General features: G+C 38.6%; 1 protein-coding gene across 1 annotated transcript in view; it reads right to left on the bottom strand.

Annotated features, from left to right (window-relative positions):
* Positions 1-19,442, bottom strand: part of GABRR3 (gamma-aminobutyric acid type A receptor subunit rho3) — a 44,586-nt gene extending 25,144 nt beyond the window's left edge. Inside the window, exons 1-3 of the mRNA XM_010978501.3 lie at positions 19,318-19,442; positions 9,664-9,776; positions 2,791-2,858 (exon numbers count right to left, since the gene is read on the bottom strand). Of these exons, the coding sequence (XP_010976803.1) occupies positions 2,791-2,858; positions 9,664-9,776; positions 19,318-19,442 (306 nt within the window). The remainder of the gene's footprint in view (positions 1-2,790; positions 2,859-9,663; positions 9,777-19,317) is intronic.
* Between the last annotated feature and the right edge of the window lie 3,071 nt (positions 19,443-22,513).

Raw genomic sequence — 22,513 nt, 5'->3', positions numbered from 1 at the left:
ATCAGACACTCAGTATGATCTGAAGGGCCCTGGCAAATACTGAGCCTGTGAAGGCACGTGGCTGACACTGGTGCCTGTCAGTGATGTATGAGCATCACGGCTACTTGGCACCATCATGAGAAGGAGGTTGAACAGCATGTTGGGAGGAGAGCAGGGCGAAACTGAAAGGGATTGAAAGTGAATTCACGGTGGGGCAAGGGAGGGTGGGAAAGTGATAAATGAGAAGCAAGAGAGGCCAACACTGGGGGTCACTGATAATTAGAGAGCATTTTCAAGTTGGGTGTGGAGAACGCAGTTGTTTTTGCTGATACTGAGTACCAAGGCTGACCTTAGTCAGCAGAGAAGGATGAGGTCGTTTTAGGGGCTGCGGGGTACAGACAGTGAGAAGTTTAGATGCAAACTGGGTCATTCAGGGATGACTTCGCAATTATATCAGGAGAGCGGAACTGAGAGCCTACTTCTGGAGCACAAGATGCTCAAGGAAATATCAGTAAAAGCCACTTTTGTTCAGAGAAGAGCCAACGCTTTCTAACCAAGGCATTTTCGAGTAGTTGGTAGTATTGGTGCTTAAAATGAGGGAAGTTTCATTAAAGGCTTGATATTGAACTGAAATAAATATTGACTTAGATAATGACAGGGACCAGAAGGACATTAACTGAAGATTAAAATGAGATGTGGGATCATAGAGGATTTTGCTTTGACTTTTCTGGACTTTTTATGTGTTATAATTTTTCTTTTAGCTATCACTCGGATCGTAATGACTGGTTAGAAGAATCACTATCAATAAAAATACTAAGTGTATATATGAAAAGGTTATTTGATCTTTCAATTAAGTAATTTATATTTTTCTAGGTCCTGCTTCCTTAAGAGAGCCCTACTTTATTCTCTCTCTTTAAAAAATTTTTATCTTTAATTGCGGTATTTGCATACTAAAAATAATATAATAGAATCTAAATTTCAAAACTGAATTCTATGGAAAACACTATATATAAGCTACAATTCATATACCAAAATACTTTTATTCCAAAAAGTACCCTAAAGCTTCTGAAAATTTCACAAAAGCCTACGTGTAAAAGATTCCAGAAAGGGGGGTGAAATGCAAGGATTAATGTGCATAACCATGTACACGAAATGACTAGGTTGTATAAACAACAAACTAAACCTTTCCAGATGGAAAATAGAGTTTGAAATGAAAGTAGTTCATACCCTCTCTAGTCACGGAGGAGGTATTCCCTGGTTTTATTTTTGACCCTCTCCCACCTCAAAATGAGCTTCCATAGTCAAAGTAGAAAATGAAAGACAATAAGCATTTGGCCAAGGATTGCAACCCCAGATGACCCTGGGCACCAGGGAGGAAACATCAGTGAATAAAGCAGGACGAATGAAGAGGAAAGCCAGGCATGGTTTCCAGGGCACACTGCAGGGCACAGGCCCCCCGGGATGGCTCTCACAAACTCCCTAATGCTTTGTGGGGAGGTGGGAACAAAACTAAAGTTCGGACCAAAGCCAAAACTGATACCACCACCAAAACCAAAACATACTCAGAGCTGCATCTTACCAGTTAGTACCCGTGAGAGCCCTTGTCAATAACAGGTGCTCACAGTGTAGTTTGATAGGAAATAAAAGGAATGCAATTACAGGAGATGATGGAAAAGACAGCACAATTGAAGAGAACAAAATTAGGAGGAAAGTGATTCAAATGCAAGAATATACACCAATTAGGTAACAACAAGGAAATGGACATTGTAAATTTGAAACTATAAAGCACTTTTTATTTGGCATAGAAAAATACTAAAATGGGCTACACAAAACTCTAAAACATGAACAAATTAATAGAACAGTAGAAGGTAAAAAGGAATTCCATCTATAATGCATGTGATTGTGCGCGGAAGCTAGTTGTGGTACGAAGCACTATTTCTTAAAGTAAAATCTCAATAAGACCTGGAAACGTTTTAAATGAAAAATGGTTCTGGTAATTATGTAGACACGGTGGTTCTAAAGTAAGAATAGAGAAAATAAAATGGGGAAATTATGGTAGTGGATATTAAAACATAAAAATAGCAAAAATGGTAAAACTGAGTTGGGGGTTAGGGAACAGGAAACAAAAAAGTAAGGCATGCAATCTGCCAAAGAAGACAGAAAAAGGCTAAAAGGAAGGTTGAATATGGTAACAATTGGTCACTTTAAAGTTTTAGGGACAATGGGTTTAAGTAATACTCCATAAAAATGACAGATATTCAAAATGAAAGAACAGCAGTCTCTTCTAGGTTTCTAGAAAAAGAAAGGAATGGACAATATTTTCTTAATTTAACTTGTTAGTCCTATGAGTTTTTAGAAATCCTTTTTTTTTTATCCTGCTATTATTTGTCTACAGATAAGCAAATTTAGTATCGACTGAGATATTTGGAAAGAGTCCATCCACCCAGGTTCAGCTGTCTATCATCTTACAGTTTAGGACTCATGGCTGTGATTTCATATTTCACATATATTATGATCATCTTTCTTCTTGTACAGTTGTTCCTGGTTCATGTCACACAGCTAAATATACCACGATGTCCTTCAGTGCTCCACCACCGTAAAACCATTAGAAGGAAAAGAGGGAAGGAATGAGAATGGAAAACAAGGAAAGAAAGAAGTGAATATAAGAGAGGAAAGCAACTTCCAATTTATTAAGCAAAGTAGGAAAAATAAATAACATACACGATCAAGATGATCTATTAAAACACCACTGATTTTGACACCGTTGAGACCCTACCCTTTCAGAAAAAAGTGTCTCATGGAGAAACTTACCATGTTAACCTCGGAAATGCTGTCAATGCTTTCAACCTGGACATCTATACCCACTGGCACTGGAGATCCTTCAGAAAGAATAGATAATATAACGAGGAATCAAGGTTATTTTGGAAACATTTAAAGTGAAGAGAGGTCAATGTTGCAAATGAATTATTTCTCAAGTTTTAACAATAAATCTCTCCATTATTTATTGATATATTAGTACACACTCAGAGCAGTGTGTATTAATAGTAGTAATAGTAGTGTGTACTCAGGAGCAGAGTAGTCCTGAAGTTCATGACTCTGGGAAATGTGGGAGACTTTTTTCTCTCACCAAAAATCAGCCTCTTTCACTTGGATGGTGCACAGCAGGCTAGAGGAACACACTGCTATTCCAGTGCTACACAGGGATGCCGCACATTCAGAAGTGTCCCTTCCCAGATCATCAGTAACCACAGCCTGCATTTGGGACGAAGCAAACGACCTGAGAAATGCATTTGCTGAGAGTAACCTGAAAGTCAGAATGAGAGCAACTTCAGACAGACAACTGCTGAGATTGGTTTGCAGCTGGGTGTCACAGGCTCTGGTTCATGGGCCCAGAGAACAGAGAATCCAGGCCAGACTGAGACCAGGACACTTCCTTGTCACACCTGAGGGTCTCACTGGTTCTGTGTGATGGGATGCTGATGTTAATAACTTCACTATTTAGTATTTGTATGTGAAATTTGATGCAGATATATATTACAATAATTTATATATTTATACATAGAGTCTTCACATGTTTTCTTTCCATGGAGAGCAATTCTCAATTAAATTTTATAGTCCCCAGTTTAAAAATGCTTTCAACTCCTTGTTGAAAAAACAGAAATCTTGCCTAGATGATCCCAGGTGGCTGTGTCAATCAAGATTTTGGGATTCAGAAGGGTCAGGCCAGAAAATCCTCCTTCCTTACTGAGCTAATTAATGTCTGGGTGTACCACATGTGACATATATGTGCATATAGGTCAATAAAGCACCTAATCATTGTGTTTTAAATGTACAACACATTATAAAATGAGACAAGCCTCGCCAGTCCCTGTCCACCATCTATGAGTCCCTCCATTAATTGGCTGACATGACCTTCTCTTTATCAACACAAGCTCCCTTTTCTGCTCCCTAAGTCTAAACCTTCTTACTTACGAGGACGCAGCTGGCCTGTCACTAGAATGTATCTCTGCTTCAGGCTTTAGGAATACCTCATTTGCATCTTAACCACCAACTACTTCCTGCCATATTGGACCAATTACTTTCTACAACATTAGTAATGACAGTTCTATTAAATATTTATTTAATGATAATTATGATTAAGCACTGACTTGGGAACAGCTTAATATTATTCCTGTACTGATTTAAGCTCTGATGCTTTTATTTTGTTTTGTTTGCCTTTTTTCTTGAATTGGTAGAGATATCAAAATAAAAATTCATGGAAAGATCTCATGTCTGGCCCCACACAGCCTTTCAGGATGAGTAAATCTTCCCGTTAACTCCAGTACTCTAAGGGACTGAAGGGACTGGAGAGGTCTGAAAGAGGGAGCAGAATGTCCTGGAGAAAATTCCGGCATGTTAATACCAGACTGGAGTTGGAACTCAGCTCCACAACTCACCTGTGATCTAAGGTCAGTAACTTCTCTAAGCTTAGCTTTCTTGGCTATAAGATCTGAGTAGTAGTACTCACCTTGGAGACTTATTTAAGGACTAGAAATAATACTCAGTTAGTACTCGATAAATGGCACAGAATGTTACTGCTACTGAAATTCAGCCAAACTGTCAGTCTGCTCCTAGGACTGCAAACCATAATTCCCAATCCTGCACTCAGACATTCAGACAATCAGTCCACTCTTCATAACAAATGATCCAGTGCCTCTCAGAGAGAATCATGACTTGTGAGTAGGACCCAGTTACTGATGACTATCCCTGCAAGTCTGGGGACGGTCTTATAAAGCCACTGTACAAGGACACATTCATGCCACCACTGACAAGCACCGGGCCCTTGAGGTTATTTGAAGGCTGGTCTGACAGTGGTACAAACATGGCTTGTCCTTTAGCAGTGGATTCCTGGAAACATCTTAGATTCTTCTGTCTTCTCTCTGGTTTGTTCTAGTCTTGTGGGGATGAGCTCTCGCATCTTGAAGGGAAGTATTTGTCCTCAGATGCCATCTGACCTCATTTTTGTCTCCTTTGCATTCCACGGCCACATGTACCTTACTCCCGGGTCTAGGACTCTATCCTGTGCTCTGACATTCTTGAGGACAGAGTGGAGGGTGAGGGCATGGAAAGGCAAGATGCAGAATCACAGCATTTTGGAGCTGGATAAAAGCGCCAAAGAACATTCTTTCTATAAAATAGGAGCTGAGTCCCAGAGAGGGTGGCGATAAAGCAGATAGGTTAAAAATTATGAAATCTGTAGCCACAGAAACCTGAGTTAAAGCCAAACTTCTGTAAATCCTCTCTTCTATGCCTTAGTATGCTCATCTGTAAAACAGGGGAAATAAGTATATGGTGTGTGTCTAATGGGGTTGCTGTGAGACCAAATAAAAGAATGCATGCCAAGTCGTTAGCCAAACCCCATTGAAATGTCTTAACCAACTCGTTCCATATCTTTGCATCAGTAATATATATAGCATGAATAATAACCATTCCATAAATACTTTTATTAATTCCCTATATAAAACATTTGGAATCCAGTAAAAATTAAATAAATGTTAACTGTTTTATGATTATGGCATTGATGTCCCAGGATCAATGACTAGGCAGTCGCAGAGACTTACCCTGCTCCCTTCATGTGTGAAGACAGGTGAGCAGTCTGGTTTTTATGCATGCTGAGATAAGGAGAGCTAAGTAAAAGTTATTCACCTTATTTGTGTAGTGCATTTAAAATACTTGATATGTTATCTCATGTTATCATTACAGCAATTTTGTTAGGTAGCTGGGTAGAAACAATTGGAGCTCCGTTTGACATATATGGGAAGTCATGCTCAGAGAGGCTGAGAACTTGCCTGAAACCCAGAGCCAGTGAATGCAGGGGTACAGCCAGGTCCCTCTGGCTCCTGGTCTAGTCGGCCCGTTTGACAAGCAAAGACTAGACAAGTGGCTTTTACAACTCTAGCTTCGGTTTTGACTCAGTAGCCGGTATCTAGATGCCAAATTGATTTCACTTTAAAGAAACAAAGACATCATCATCTATAAGACTAAAACAAAAAAGCCCTTAGTTATGAGAGCTGTAAAGGGGAGGGAAAACATAAATAAAGAAAATGAGCTGCAATTTATAACCCAAGTTAAACAAAATGCTCCTCTAAATTTATATCCTCCTGTTTCTACATAATGAGTCAATTAATCTTCTAATGCTTTATAAAAGTAAAAAACACTGTGGTAGCAGCTGGTTTTAATGTTACAGCTAATTAGGAAAACATTAAAGCAAGAGAAGTGCTGAAGTTACATTTAACTCAAGAGGAAAGGAGTATGTGTGTGTGTTAGTGTTACAGACAAGTAGAAAGGGAGAGGAGATAAATTTAAGTCTGTCTTTAACAACCTGCAGTCTGATTTTCCCAGGAAGGCAAGTTTGAGAGAGCAGAGAATGGGTCACTGATATAAAAAGCTGTTATGCGGGGGGAAGGTATAACTCTGTGGTAGAGCACATGCTTGGCCTGCATGAGGTCCTGGGCTCCATCCCCAGTACCTCCATTAAGTTAAAAAATAAATAAATAAACTCAATTACCCCCAAAATTATTCTAAAGAAATTAAAAAATAAAAAGCTGTTCTCACCAAGACAAGAGGAGGTTAAGGAATATATTTCACAGAGCTACCAGACTGACACTTCTGACTGAATTTATGCATTTTTCTGCCTGAACTGACTGAACACGCAAGCCGTTTGGATATCATTTAGCCCCAGTCCACGATTGTCAGAAAAATTTCTTAATCGTGGGATGATTTGCCACCTGCCACTAAGTAGCACATTTCAATTGCATTTTTAAGAACCCCACAAAGTAGCCTCAGGGAAAAAAAAATTGTTTAAAAAAATGTTAACACGCATCTCTAACAGATCAGGAGAAGTGGAAATTTAAGGTCAATTTTATGTTTTCCTGGGGGATGGGGATGATATAGAAAAGGGAGAATAAAGGCATAAATGTTTTAAGATAAAAGCAGAGGGTCAGCTCTTAGTAATCTATGACAGTGCTTCGCAAATTGTAAAGTGTACTGGATTCACCTGGGGATTGTGTTAAAAATGCAGATTTTGATTCAGAAAACTTGGGGTGGGGCCTGATCGTCTGCGTTTCTAACTCGCTTCCAGGTGATTCTGCTGCTGGTCCTCGGACCACTTTGAGCTACAAAGTCTAGAGCGCTCGTTTCAAGGTCCAAATTCAAGGACAGTAATTTTTCTCTTAATCTTTCTGGCTTTTAACGGTCTAAAATAGGCCCATAAAAAGCCTTTCCTCTAGGACAGGAATTCATTTATTTGAGGAACCTAACCTGACAGGAATTAGGGCAGGTTTTTGAATTGCTGTTGAGGAGAGTACATCACTCTGAGCTGCTGAAGTCTACTCCAGAGGTGTCTATTTCAAACCATTCCTGTGAGTCTTGCGCCCTCTAGTGGCTTTACAGACTCATAGCCGGGCAAATTTAACTTCGTAAGATTTTCTCCGACTAAACGTTTGGTAGCAGGGCAAAGATTTTAGAAACTCTTTATAGAGACCAAGGTTCAGAATACCTGCATGATAGTCACAGAGTATATTATCCAAAGTCTTGGTAAATTTGGTTAGGGGAAAGAAACAATCTATCAGGAGTAGTAGTTAAGGCCCAGACATCCGTAGGAGAATTGTGGTAAGAATGACACATCTGAGAAGTAGTGATGTAAAATAAAACAAAAACAAAAACAAACATAAACAAAAAAACCCCAGAAGATAAGGAAACAGACTTAAAAGTAAAAAACGCACACGTCTTTAAACTTGATTTATTCTGAGGCTTTTAAAATCTTAAATTAGGTTCAGAAAGTGTGAGAAATGCTCTGGAAAAACAAAAACATTTACACTCACCATGACTTAATCTGATGCTGATAATCTGATTGAGTAGTTATCGAATGTGATTCTCAGATTGGCAGCATCAGTATCACCTAGAAATTTATAAGACATGCACACTGGTGGCCCCACCATATCTAGTGAATCTAGGCCTCTGTGGGTACAGCCCAGTGATATGTGTTAAGAAGCCCCCAGGTGCTCTGATGCTTGCTGAAGTTTGCATAGCTGTACACCAGAAATTGACACAACACTGTAAACTGACTATATTTCAAAAAAACAAAAGACAAATGAACTTATTTACAAAACATAAACCGACTTACAGACATAGAAAACAAACTTATGGTTACCCAGGGGGGAAGGGGTGGGAAGGGATAAATTGGGAGCTCTAGATTTGCAGATACTAATATATATATAATAGATAAACAAAAAATTTATACTGTATAACACAGGGAACTATATTCAATATCTTGTAGTAACCTATGGTGAAAAAGAATATGAAAACAAATACATACGTATGTTCCTGTATGACTGAAGTATTGTGCTGTACACCAGAAATTGACACAACATTATAAAGTGACTATGCTTCAATAAAAAAATAAATTAAATTTGCATCATTAGCCTAATAAAATCAAAATCAGACCCTTAGAGTTGCAACCCAATAGATTCCAGGAAATTAAAGAGCAAAAACCAAACAACCCTCAACATAACAGCTACCTGATGTACTTCTTAACCTGTTAACAAGTTAGTTTTCTATGGTACCTACATGCCTGTTTGCTTCCCTTTGTCACAGACACAATATGATGAGTATCAAGTTCTCCCCACCCACTGCTGAGGACTTCAAGTATTAGTTGCTTATCAAAAAGTGGTACCTCTGGGGGATCCTGCTTCCTCACTCCCACACTCACTTCTCTTATCTCCACATCTCTAGCATGAAAAGCTGTCAGTTCAGGAATCATGGGACTGGGGGACCTTAGGTCACTGGCAGAAGAGTCAGGATGGATTTAGCAGTAAGGTAGAGAGTTCAGTTCAACTGGTTGATTTCACCACATCCTGTCTCTCTCTCGAAAACTTGGTACCCTCAGTGGTACAACTATGCCAGTTAAATAATCTGAGGGCAGGAAAGGCTTTGTTCCAAGGGCATCCATCTAATACGGCTTGCTTCTGTTCTTACTTGTCCTTGCATCTTGGTTCTACCATTTACTGCTTTTTCATGTCCTTGAGCAAATTTCTCAACCTTTCTAAGCCCCAGTTTCCACACCAGAATATGAAGGATCATAATAATGCCTACTTCACAGGGTCACTGTGAGGGTGGAATGAGGCGGTGCGTCAGAGGGCTTAGCACAGTGCCTGCCACTCCAACATTTCCATCAATTTTGGTTGCCAGACATGATAAGAAGAAAACACCTCAGTAGAGGTGGTTCACAGGGAGCCATGGCGTTTGGCATGCTAGTTCTTCCACAGAAGTCAGGCATTCCAGCTCACAGGAATAGCCAACATGATTTTATGAGTATTATCATGTAACCCAATATAACATTTTAATTAAAACAATAAGTTGCTGTATGGGCAGGATATATACATTGACTATTTTCTGAACACATTCTATTTATCGAACACCTATTTACAATAATATATATAGTAAAACATTGAGTTTTTTCGGTTAATTTAAAATGCATACATTATCAATGGTTATTTAAGAGAAGATCACTATAAAAGGTTTTTTGTTTTTGTTCTTTTTTAAATTGATGGTCTTGTGTTTTGGTTGCAATTGCTTCAAATTTTCAACTCAGTTCTGACAGCACAATGGCACACGGCACGAGAGTTTTGTAAAGACAGTACTCACCTCCAAATCCAGGTCTCATTGCAAAGTCATGGTCCTCTATGTGGAGAAGTTGCTTGTATTTCAGGGGCCACACTTTGGTGCTGTCGTCTTTCCTCATTCTAGTTTCTTGTTTGCTGTACCTTCAGGGGAGAAAAATGCTTTTGAGATATATATGCTTCTGGATATTTCAATTTAGGTTAGCTTTCTGTGCTCAACATGGTATGCTCTAAAATAGCCACATAAAAGCTCACTTTTTTCAGTTCATATTACATGTGACCAAAGATCCGCCAAAATTTACTCTTTATTATGTGAGGGTGGGGCAGGGAAGGTAAAAAAAATCTTGGAGTACCTTAAATGACAAACTGAGTTTGGATGTAATTACTGAAGAGCAGTGTTTCTCAGAATATGGTTTTTAGTAGGCAAACCTGGTCACTACCACCTGGGTGGAGGTGATCAAGGCTGAGATCCATAGACCCTATCCCAGATCAGTGAAAACAGAACCAGAGGAAACAGGGCCTTGGGATCTGCATTCAACGTGCTAGCTAAGTGGTTCTTGGAGTCACTGAGGCTAAACTACTTCTTGCACCAAGACAGTGAAGAAAAAAAAAAAAAGCCCTGCAAAATTGTAAATTGATGAACACAGTGTTTTACAAAGACAAAATATGCAAAAAGTATAAGTGGAGGCTTAGATCAGAGGAAGAAGCCCTGCAGTAGATCGTGGCTCTTGAGAGAAGGCGATGGGAACGGACAGGGAGAGCAGCCGCAGGGGAAACGGATGTGCTGATGGCCGACTGGCCTTGACGGCAGGTACAGCCCTGAAGTAGGTGCAGCTTACTTCACTGCAGTTTTCTAGCACAAAGGCAAAGAGGGATGGCCTGATGGGTGAGTGTGGAGTCCTAACCTGGGAGTGAAGCCTGCCTGCTCCCTGGTCTGTGAACTCGCTGGGTCTCACTGACTCATTTCCTATCCCGTGACACATACTTCCCAGCGATGTTATACGTGCAGCGGCAGAATGTCTGTGGAAGCCCAGCCCTTCTATAAGTGACAGGTAGCTGTCTTCTTGTCCCAGGTGCCCCAGACTCTGCTCAGCGCCTCCTTCCAGGAGAGCATGCCTGTCATCATCAGCAGCAGCAGTAACACGAGACACTTAGGAATCTACTGGGTGAATTCCAGTTACTCTGAATTTCTGATTTGCTTTTGCACAGATACATGTCTTCTTCAGAAAGTATATGTACCTTTTTTGTGTGTGCTCTTTTTTTATTGAAGTAAAGTCAGTTTACAATGTCATGTCAATTTCTGTTAGAAAACACATGTACATTTTTAACATACGACTTGTGGATGCAATTTCTTAACTCAATAAAGTGACTTTGATAGTGGGAATTTCACATCCTGAAGCAGCTGGTTTAAGAAACATGTCCAGGCTTATGGGCACCTGAGATCACCCAGTGTGGTCTTTCAACAGGGAAGTTTCCAGCTGAAACCCTCAGAAATTTATGTATGTATTTTTGCCATTGATAGAAACAGGGAGGTTGGAGGAGCAAATCTGTTTTGGGTAGAAGACAAATGAGTTTGATCTGAAACATAAGTCATTTTATCCTATGAATAATGGAACACATAGAACTATTTCTTCCAAGGATCTCAAAGTAACTAGAAAACTTCTTTCAAGGAGCTAGGATGAACCACTTACTATAAAAGTAATAGCAGCTAGTTTTTATTAAATACCTACTATGTTCAAGGCCCCCCACCAGATGTTCTGTAAATATAATCTTCTTTGGCCTGTATCTGAATCACCACGTTTGCTGGACCCCCATGCCCAGAGTTTCTGATTTCATAGTTTTGGGTTATAACATTTGCACTTATAACAATTTCTCAGGAGAACTACTGGCCTAGAAGATAGTAGATATTTAATAAAAGCTAGCTAATTATTATTTTAAGAAAAATGGAATGTAACTTTGTGTGGAAACTCATGGAAATCTGTGAACTCCTTTGGTAACATAGCACAACAAAATGGCACATTTCTAACACTCTTTTCAGAAGCGTACATTTCCATGAGGTTGGAAGGGATAAATCTAATTAATAAGAATCTCAAGAACAATAAACACGGCCTGTGCTATGAAGGGTACTCCTGGCAGTGCCTGAAAGCACGTGCTCCTGTTCTTAGCTGTGGGCGTTTCTGAGGCCCAGTGCGATGTCCCATCTATTTATTTTTGACCTTATTTATACATCATCTACTTCTCAAAAAGGTTTATATGGCTTAGGTATCCTCTGAAAGAATTTCAAAAACCTCACACATACTTAAGTAGACATCAAACAATTTTTTTCACCATAAAATTTAAAATTACTTAATATTGATAATTTAAACTAAAACTTATATGCCTCCTTTTACTGTATCCCATGAACCTAAAATATCCACATTAAACATTTAAAAATAAGCTCTTTAAAAACCAGAAATTTGATCTCACTCCTTATTTTCTTGGAACTTTCATTTCCATTTTATTTCCTTTATAGAATTTTATCACCCCATCATGCTTCTTGGCAAGAAACTATATGTATACATTGAAATGAACTTTTTTTAAAGCCTCTATGATGATTACAAATGGAGCAAAACACAACTTATACAAATGTTGATAAATACTTACTAAAAATATGAATTAAATTTTATTGGAGATGTATTTCTTAATGAAGTGATGGTACATTTCCCCCAATTATTTCATGCATTTGTATATGGATATTACTCATTGAATGTGTTACTTCTCGTCTTTTTGATAAAACCCTTTTTAATTGGTGTGAGGTGATACCTCATTGTGGTTTTGATTTGCATTTCCCTGATCCTATTTTTTACTTTTATAAATGAAAATATTGAAAAACCTTGTTCCTATATGTAAGTACATGGAGTTTGAAGGAATGTAACTTAATTATTTAAATTCTTTCTTACTTATTTTCCAGAATTCACATTGTGGCCCATCATCAACAATTATTTCTAATGATTTTGTTTCCTGACAAATTAATACATTTCTTTATTCAATTTTGTTGAAATCAAGGGAAAAAAAAAAGGAAATCACCCAGTTTGGAGAAGGACGTTTTATTTGAACTAAAGTCATCTCCTATCTCAACAACAATATTTAAAATGGCTTCTCTGTACCCAGGAGGATTTTATACACTGGGGTAACACACAGTAAGATCTGAGAAGAGGGAGAGGTACGCCTTCGTTTAGCTAAATGGGACAGAGCAATCATTTCTAGAGGGAGGCTATAAAGGAGACAGCAGGCAAGTTTTCAGCTGGATCAGTTTTCAGAAAGAGGTCATAGAAAGTCAAAGATCCAGAAATGATTGCTTTAAAACTATCCACTCCCACAGGCCCCTCTGATAGCTTGTGTGTGCCCTTAGGGGTACATCATACTCTAGGAGTATGAGTGCCCTGTTTGAAGACACCTGGCTTATTTAAAAAATGACATATGTGGAAAGGTTGATAAAATGAAGACTAAAATAGAACAACGGCAAGAGAAGCAAACATGCTTCACAAGCGGGTTAACTTATGAAGGAGCATCAGATTTAGCTCAGAGATTTCTGGTCTGGTTCCATATATGCATCATTTTAAGCCCCTTTGTGTTGTCTGCCTTCTCCCCTTTCCTAGAAAAAAATGATTTTGTTTTTAGTAGTTACTGAAAGAAAGCTTTTGGGTAACTTCTGTCTGAGGAGAGGGTCTTCCGGATGGCTGAGTCCTGATGAGACAGAGCGAAGAAGAAATCTCAACTCACGGAAGAGTCTTACACTAGCATTCTTAATCTTTCCCCACAAAGTATTACGCACACTGCTTGAGAAATAGCAGGTTTCAGTCCAGGTAATAGTTACCATCTTTCTTTTGAATTAGAACCCTTTTTTTCTGGATGAAACAAAGAAAACATATTTCTATGCTCCCAACTCTTGTCAGTATTAGAAACTCTAATTTTGTGAGGAAGAAAGTGGGACCCAGAGGGAGGAAAGGCTGGATTTTGAGTGGTTTCGGGGGAATAAAGGAGTTTTTTGAGGTGGACATATTAGGCAAAAAATTTAAAAGTACTCTAACTGTTTGAGGAAAAGCAAATACATCTAACTCATCCTGATGCATTGGTGTTTATTAAGTGGAAAGACAGAAACTCATTTTGAGTCACACTCAACTGGTTGCTTTACCAAACTGCTTTCGTAAGGGCCTATGCATTTGATTAGTTTACTAGGAACAGGACATGAAAACAACTAGGCCTGTTTGAATAGGCTGTTTACCCAAGGGAGGATATAATTAACAAACTTATTAAAAATATTTAACCTAGACAGTTAACAGTGAGATAACAATTAAAACTATAAATACCATTTTATACCTATTAAATGAGCAGAAAACAAAAAAAAAGTTAGCTGCTAAGGATATGATGAAATGGAAACATTTATACTTCGTAGGTAGCAATAAAAATATTGGTAAAACCCCTTTAGAAGTCAATTTCGAGAGCTATGAAGATAATTTATATGCTTTGACTTAGTAATTTAATTCTAGGAATATTATAATTTTTATTGGTAAAGGAAAAATTACATGCATGAAAATATTTATTGCTTTTATTTATAATAGTGCAAGCTTGAAAATAAATGTTCAATAATGAAGTAGGTAATTTTGGTCCTTTAGTTCAAAGTAATAGTATGGAGTGATTAAAAATACCATAATGATGTCTATGACAGTGTGAAAAATGCTTAAGAAAATGAAAAATAGTTCCTACACTAGGAATTATTCATACTTAAATTATTCATATTTAAATATGAAAAATCACATCGGGGAGAGCATAATCGAGATTCTCTGTATTTTTTTCTGCGTAAAAATCATTATTAGATTTGTGCAATAGTGCTTTATGAATTATCTAGACCAGACTGGACTTGTCATCTAGGGTCTTTTCCAAATAAGGATCCAGCCGAGGCTTAGTACCACCTCGTCCCTGCATTCTCCTTGTCCTCCTGGGAGCAGGGCCTGCCATCAACACAGACATTTTCTCCTCAAACGAGTGCTGCTGTGAACCAGGGCACCTGAAGCCCAGCTTGTAGTCTCAACGTGGAGGAAAAATTTAAAATCCTTTTGTAGACTTATTATTTTTCTTTAGAAAAATACAAAATGTAGCAAAAAATGTTCTATTAGGCTACATGGAGGCAAATTCAAGGAATGCGGTAAAGTATGGGAAAATCAGTTGATTCGATTTTTGATCACAAAGAAAACCTTGATAATTCTGGATCCAAGGTCTATTTCCAGGTCCCAGATGCTTTTGAAACTTCTAAGAGAGGACATGGTGCATTATACGGAGCAAATCTTGGGGGTCGATGAAACTGCTCCTGAACTCGTGAACTCTGGGAATACACACCTGACGTTACTTAACGGCCAGTCTCCTATAAAGGAAATACCTCTGGAGAGCATTTCGGTGAATGAGCCACCAGATAGTGCCTGCTTGAGACACCACCGTTTCTATGACTTACTGGGTGCCTATCAGATCATGAGCTCAGTGAGGTCTCCATTTCTTCATCTGTGAAATGAGGAAGTCAGACCAGATTAAGAGATGGTCTGCAGACTGTTTGGATAGCCCATGTGGTGTATTAAATTGGAAAATTTCACATGAAAATATGAATTTTTCTTTTGAAAAATCAGAATCTGGCAAACACTGGGCTCAAGTTCTCTCATCAGAAGAGAAGGCTGAAACTGTCCAGCCACAACCCCCAGGGGAGCAGACTGCCTGTAGTTGCCACCGTCTCTGCCACTCACTCCCTCCTGTCTCACCTGCAGTAGCAGTTAAATTGCAATCTCTGGGAAACCCTTGGCTTTTACATTAGGTTGATATGCTGGTTAATTGTTTAACACATGGCTTTCCAGAAAAATTTAAAAAAGCCCTATATGTAGTGTTTGCTGATTTCCATGACATAAAAATACTTCCACTGTAGTTGATTTCAAGCTATGGATATGACAGAGATATGCACAGCCTATAGTGTAGTGAAGTGTAATATAATATAATATAATATAATATAATATAATATAATATAATATAATATAATATTAATATAATATAATTTAGTGTCTTATTGTCTATAGGGGAGTATATAGCACAGTATAGTGTAGTATTTCTACCACATAGATACGAGGTGTCATAGCCATAAATAACCTTGAAAACAACAGATCATAGTAAAATGGAGTAAAGTAGGAAGTGGCGAATTTTAAGTATTTATTACTTTCATTTTAAACATAATTTATTTGTGTGTTTATATAATTTAATTTTTAATAATGTTTATTTTTTAACAGCCTTAAAATTGAACAATTGGCTCTTGCAAGTGGATCTGAGCAGACTTGGGCACTCTGCAGATTATTCCTAAGGCCAGAGACAGTATGTGGTTCCTCCTAACCCCCGACCCAACACTTGCCATACTAGGAGCACTCAGTACAATTGTTGAGAAAGAATGAATAAATAAATATTTAGTGAGTCTACTGCCTAATCCTCTTTGCAGCCCTAGGGAGCCAGATGTCTCCCCCACGCAAAACAGGAACATTTTCCCCTGCCATATTTACTTTGCTCTCCAACTCCTCCTCTCCCCCATTTTGTTTTTTAAGAAATAAAGGGAATCTTTGGATGAAAGATTTTTAAGATATTTGGATGAAAAACAGAATCTTTGAGCAAAAAGTAAAATTATATTCTGAATAAAAATAGTCAATAGCAAAGACTTCAAGGGCCTGACTAGAAAAATTAGCTCAAAATAATGTATATAAATATACTTATTAATTTTCAAAGAAAGTTGAGGGCTTTCTTCTATGTTCATTCTACTAGTTCTCTTGCATTTTGAAAGAGTAGATTGTTAATTCATTCCGTTATTACTTGTCTAGTTACTGATAATCAGACTGGGCATGTGGCAAAAAATGTCACAGTATTTATTCACAGACTAAGGTCTGAAGAATCCTGGGCTCCTTACTCTAGAAACTACATTATATAGTAATTTCAGCATTTTTGCTAAAATGTCTTAAAATCTACATGAGTGAGTGCTGAGTGACAGCTCAGAAATCAGCTGGCTGAATTACTCTGTTCACTCGGGAAAATGCCTGTCTTTCATCCTAAGTGGCTACTTCAGAACCAAGGTCTATGTTTTATGCAATCCCTCGTGTCCTAAAGGATTTTTTCTTTGAAGAACAAAAGAATCAGATATAAATTTTAATGAATCATATTGTAGCTTTTCACTGAAAGGGGTACATCACTTAGGATATAAAGAAGTGAAAACAAACATGCTTGGCCTTATAACAAACAGGACCTTATGGGGCCTTCCCGGGGCAGAACTCTACCCCCACGTCCTCTGCCTACCTCTTGTTTATAGAAAAGCTGTAGTCTCCCAGGCCTCCTCTTAGTCAAAAATGCCTGGCTCAAGAATTAACGATTGAAAGGATGTGAACATGTAGTGACAAAAGTAGCAGTTGGGCCAGAAGAACTGGTAACAAGTTAAACAGTAAATCAGCCGTAGGGAAGTCACAGAATCTTTAGTTTCTCCCTGAAGTACACAAATAACAGTATCTGATGCACATTTCCTGAGTTGTTTTACAGACGCTAAAACCTCCATGAAATGGAAGAAATTAACTACTTGATGACCATGAGCACATAGCCCCCAGACCTACCGGAGCCTGAGGATTGATAATGTTAACTTCTGTGACACCGCCCTGTTATCTCACCATCAACCAATCAGAGAATTGTGCATGGGCTGATCACACACTCTGTGACTCCCCTCCCTTACCTTGCTTTTAAAAATGCTTCCTTGAAACCCATCAGAGAGTTCAGGTTTTTTGAGCATCAGCCATCCCAAACTCCTTGTCTGACACCTTAACAATAAACGCTGCACTTTCCTTCCCCACCCAGTGTTAACAGATTGGCTTTACTGTGTGTAGGAAAGTGGACCCAAGTTTGGTTCAGTAACAGTGCCATGGAGTAGAAAGCCTGAGTTTCCAGGCAAGGGGGTATAGCTCAGGGTTAGAGCATTTGACTGCAGAAAGCCTGAGTTTCCCTCTTCATTTAAACTTTTAAAGAAAAACATTTCCACCCTACCACAAAGAACAGGTGTTCTCCTCTTGTCCCTTAAAAATGACACCTAAAAAACATACATGGTAGATTTTTTCTGCAGCCACTCTTCCAATGACAGGGGACTGGTGAAATTAACTCCTGTGACAGTCTCCCTTCTCATCTACACATCCACCAAACAAACTGGACGAATCTACTGTTTGAGTAGCAGATGGTATTTTTAAGCAGTCTCCATTTGTTCAAAATTAGATAAAATATACTACACAGATGTTATAAGCAATCTGAAAAAGCATATAGCCTGGTTATACAACCCCACGTTTCCCAAGTATTGCTTGCCTAATTGCCTTGAAGAAGACTCAGAAAGTGGTTAAACTGGACAAGATTTCATAGCATCTCAGATCTGCATGTGGAAGCAGAAGCCTGGAAGGGAAGTATGAGAGGCAGTCCTTCATTTTTAAGAGCAGAGCAGAGATCAGGAATCTAGTGACCTCTCCCTCCCCCCACATCTCCCTCCCCCGACCTTGCTTTTGTTTTTGTTCATTAAACCTGAGTCTTCAGGAGGATTTATTAAATTTTTATGTTCTCTTTCGTGATCTTATTGTGAGTTCTTCATAAATATTCAAGATGTGAGGGCAATCTGGCTGAGACATATGTCACCTCACGGATGCCACGGTTGGCTGGGTGGTATCACTCACCTTCAGTCCTCAATTTCGCCTACTGGGTCTTTTTGGAAATCTTGTGCTTGTTGAAAAGGACAGACTCCCCCCAGGACATTCTTTGACCATTAAAGGTACATACGTAGAAGGGTGACTAATTGTTCTAGTTTGCCTGGGACTGAGGGGTGTCCCTGGGACTTTCAGTGCTAAAAACCACGAAGCCCCAAGCAAATGAGGAAGAACTGATCATTCTAGCAGAGGGCTGTGCCCCTTCACTAGCAGGTCCAAATATACTCTCCATTATTGATGATAAGATAATAATGGTGATGTAGTGACATTCAGGATGATATTTCAAAGGTGATTTTCAAAATGGAAAACTAATCTTAAAAAAAAAAACAACAAATGGCTTTAATGCCTTTCACTACTGTCTCATTAATATATAGAACTATACACTCTGCAAGTACTTGACATTAGAAATTGGTGCTTAGACTGATGTGTACTCAGAGAAGTTCTGAAGAAACATTAAACATGCTGTTTTTTTTATAATAAATGCATTACTCATTGGAGAAATACATTACCTGGAAGAAGATTCACACATGAGCCCCTGAACTGTATTTTTTTTCCTAAAAAATGCAAATGCCAGCAGAGACCCCAAATACTGCTCTTTCCATGCTAACCAGAGGTGATTTATTTTAATGAGTTAATGCTATCTCTAGAGACAATCAGTGCCACAAATTTGGGCTACTGTTGAAGACTTATTTCCCCACAGGTCTGAGGTGGCTAGTGAGGGAAATAGAGATTAACTTACGGCTATCTTTCGGTCATTAGGTTTGTTTGTTTGTTTGTTTGTTTGTTTATTTATTTATTTATTTATATAAGGAGGGCACTGGGGATTGAACCCAGGACCTTGTGCATGCTAAGCACGCACTCTACCTTTGAGCTATAACCCCCTTGGGTTGTGGATATCTTACCGGGTCCATTTCATTGAAGAGGAGCAGCACTGGTGGGGCTTCTTGATTTCAGCAGCAGCAAAAGCATTTGGTGTCAGTGTAATCCAGATGCAGGTGAAGAAGACCAATAGGGACGCCAGGATCATCTCTTCCAAAAGAAAGGAAGGTAGACGGATGCAACCAATACTGTTACCAATATTGCTTCTTGTTGTGTCTTTTAAAAAGTAATTAGAGTGTCAGGGAAAAGGCATCAAGGGAAAAAGAGAGACATTGCCTTCGATGGTCTTTTGTTCTAGTAGGTTAAGTAGATTGACATCACTTACAGGCAAACATCTGTCTGGATCGTCAGCAATTTAAGGAAAATAAAGCAGATTTTTTTCATTTTCAGTTTCCACCCTTTAGTCCCTCTTTCCAGGGGAGGTTCTTAGTGGGATGCTTGATCCCCTCCTCAATAAACTCAGCTGTGGTCCTCGGCAGACAAAGAAGTGAGGTCAGGCATTAAGTCCCCTTAATCCCACACAATATCATTTAAATATATTTAAATACTCAGCAAAGTAATATGCTTAATGAGAACGTAGATGATTAATTTTAATTACACTTTAAAGACCTTTTCCTTTATCTCACGGTTCCTTTTTAATCCAGAAAGAAAAGAATCATTCCCTCCCCAAATGCATACAGATGGCCAGAGTACAAAGAAAAAATTAAATTATTATTTTGTCAAATTAATAAACATAGTTTAAGATGATGGTTGTTCCACTGATAACAAAAGTGGTTCAGTTTAAGGTTTAATATGGTGAGCAGCCAGATAAATAAAAAGAAATTAGTCTTCGGCAGTGGGTAAATTATGGTCAAATAGGCTTCTAAGGGTACTTTGCACACATAGAGTAGAAATATTCCCTGGAAATATTCCCTTTATGATGAATGGACATGTCAGTGAAATTCAATTTCTCCAACTGGGAAATCACAGGGCGAGCAATACAGTGACATCTGACCTGTTTACTAGGACTCAAGAAGAATGCTGTTCTCTTCCCAGGAATATACTGTGAAGGAATTCTAAAATTTCCTCGAATTGATTTGTCTCCTTGACGCCTTGTGCAATTGCTTGATTGTGTTCATTCATTTTGGCTTGGGTTACACCTTCTCTTAGCTGATGCATTATCACCTCCTCCTCCGTTTCTTCGGCATGTCTTTCTTTCCTTTTTAAAATATGGTTAATATAAAATATTATAAATATTAAAATACTACAATTATACAGAATGATGTAATAAATCCTTACCTCTTCCTTTATCCCCTATTTAGTGTTTATCATCATATATAGTTATACTATTATATATATTCATAAATAATTCACAAATCTTTTGCATGTTTCAGGAAACTTTATAAAAATGGTGTTAAATTTATTTCTGCAACATATTTTTTCTGTCCCACATTGTGCTTAGATTTATCATGTTGATAGATGTAGCCCTAGTTAATTCATTTTTAACCACTATTTCAGTGTGTGGATAATTAAAACCTTTCTTATTCATCCTTCTGTTGATGGACTTTATTTCTTATTTTTTCTATCAAACAATCTATTATAAACAATCTTACAGTGCATTTTTGTCAACATTATCTTGCACTCATGTGGAAGAGTTTTTTTAGGGTAAATACCTAGAAGTAAAACTGCTAGGCTGAACATTTTCACATCTTCAAATTTACAGGAGACTGCCATAATGCTCATTAACATGACAGCCCCAATTTAAAGCCCCACTAGCAGTGAATGAGAGCCCTCAGTTCTTAAAATCTTTTCAAGATTGATATTATCAGGCTTTGAAAAATTACCCAATGCAATGAATGTTGTAGTTTTAATTTTAATTTCCCTAATGCGTAGAGAAATTTGAGCATTTTTTTCATGTATTTCTGGGCCAGTAGGCTTTCCTCTTGTGCAGAAAGCCAGTCAATAGAGGAAATGTAAGGGAAGTTGCTGGTCTTAAGCTACTGTCACTATGGCAGCTGGAGGATGTCAATGTGGTCAAAGTTTGGTTTCCATCTAAGTGCTCCCATGAGATCCAGGGCCCCCAACTCTTGACCCCAGCTCTCTGTGCTACCCAGATCTGTTCTCTTCACTGAGTACTGTTATCTACACTGACATTTGCCAGAGTAGTTCTTGGCTACACTGGAGATGATTTGTGAGAAAATGTTCTGTGCTAAGTGAGTTTGGGAAACACTATGCATTTCACTGCCCTCTCGGGGATTCACAGTTCACACTACATGGTTCAATGAGAGTGGCCCTTAGCAACGAGGAGGATGTTAGTCCGACAGTCTAGTCACAGTCCTTGTCTTACTTGATCTACTGGACACAGTGACACACTTGATTTCTCCCTCTTATTTGAAACAGTTCCTTTACCTGTCCTCTCTGTGCTGTGCTGTACTCTCCTGTTTTCCTCTTAACTCTTGGTCATTCTCTCTCTGATCCCCTTTCTCTGTCTAATTCCATAGCATTGGCGCAGTCCTACACTCAGTACTTGAGTACTTGCCTCTCTTACATCTTTAGTGATCTCACCCAGTCTAGAGGCTTTAAAAATGATACCAAACACTCCCAAATTTATATTTTCAGTCCAGGCTTTCCTCCCAAAGTTCCATCTTATATTGCTATGGTTTCAATGTTTGTGTTCCTCAAAATACAAATGTTGGAATCCAAATCTCCAAAGGTGATGGTTTTAGTAGGCCAGGTCTTTGGGAGGTGATTAGGTCACGAGGATGAAGCCCTCAAAAATGGGATTAGTGCCCTTATCAAAGAGACCCCAGAGAGATCCCTTACGCCTTCCATCATGTGAAGACACAACAGAAGTCTGCAGCCCAGAAGACAGTCCTCAGTCTGACCAAGCTGGCACCCTGATCTTGGAGTTTCAACTTCCAGAATTGTGGGAAATAAATTTCTGTTGTTTATAAGCTGCCCATGTGTGATATAGTATTACAATGGCCCAAGTGGACTAAGACACATACCCAACTGCCTGCTTAATATTTCCACATGAATGTCTGATAAATACCTCAAGTTCAACATGTCCAAAAGCCAGCTTGTTAACATCCCTCCCTCCAGTCCCACTATAGCCTTCTTTATCTCAGCTGATAACAACACTGTCCTTTCTTGACTCATCTGTCTGACACTTCTTGTCCAATTCACCTTAAGAATGCATCCAGGGTCCAAGTGCTTCTCACCACCAGCTCAGCTACCACC

The sequence above is a fragment of the Camelus dromedarius genome, chromosome 2, assembly GCF_036321535.1.
Source record: "Camelus dromedarius isolate mCamDro1 chromosome 2, mCamDro1.pat, whole genome shotgun sequence".
Classification (NCBI taxonomy): domain Eukaryota; kingdom Metazoa; phylum Chordata; class Mammalia; order Artiodactyla; family Camelidae; genus Camelus; species Camelus dromedarius.
This window is presented reverse-complemented; position numbering and strand designations above follow the sequence as displayed.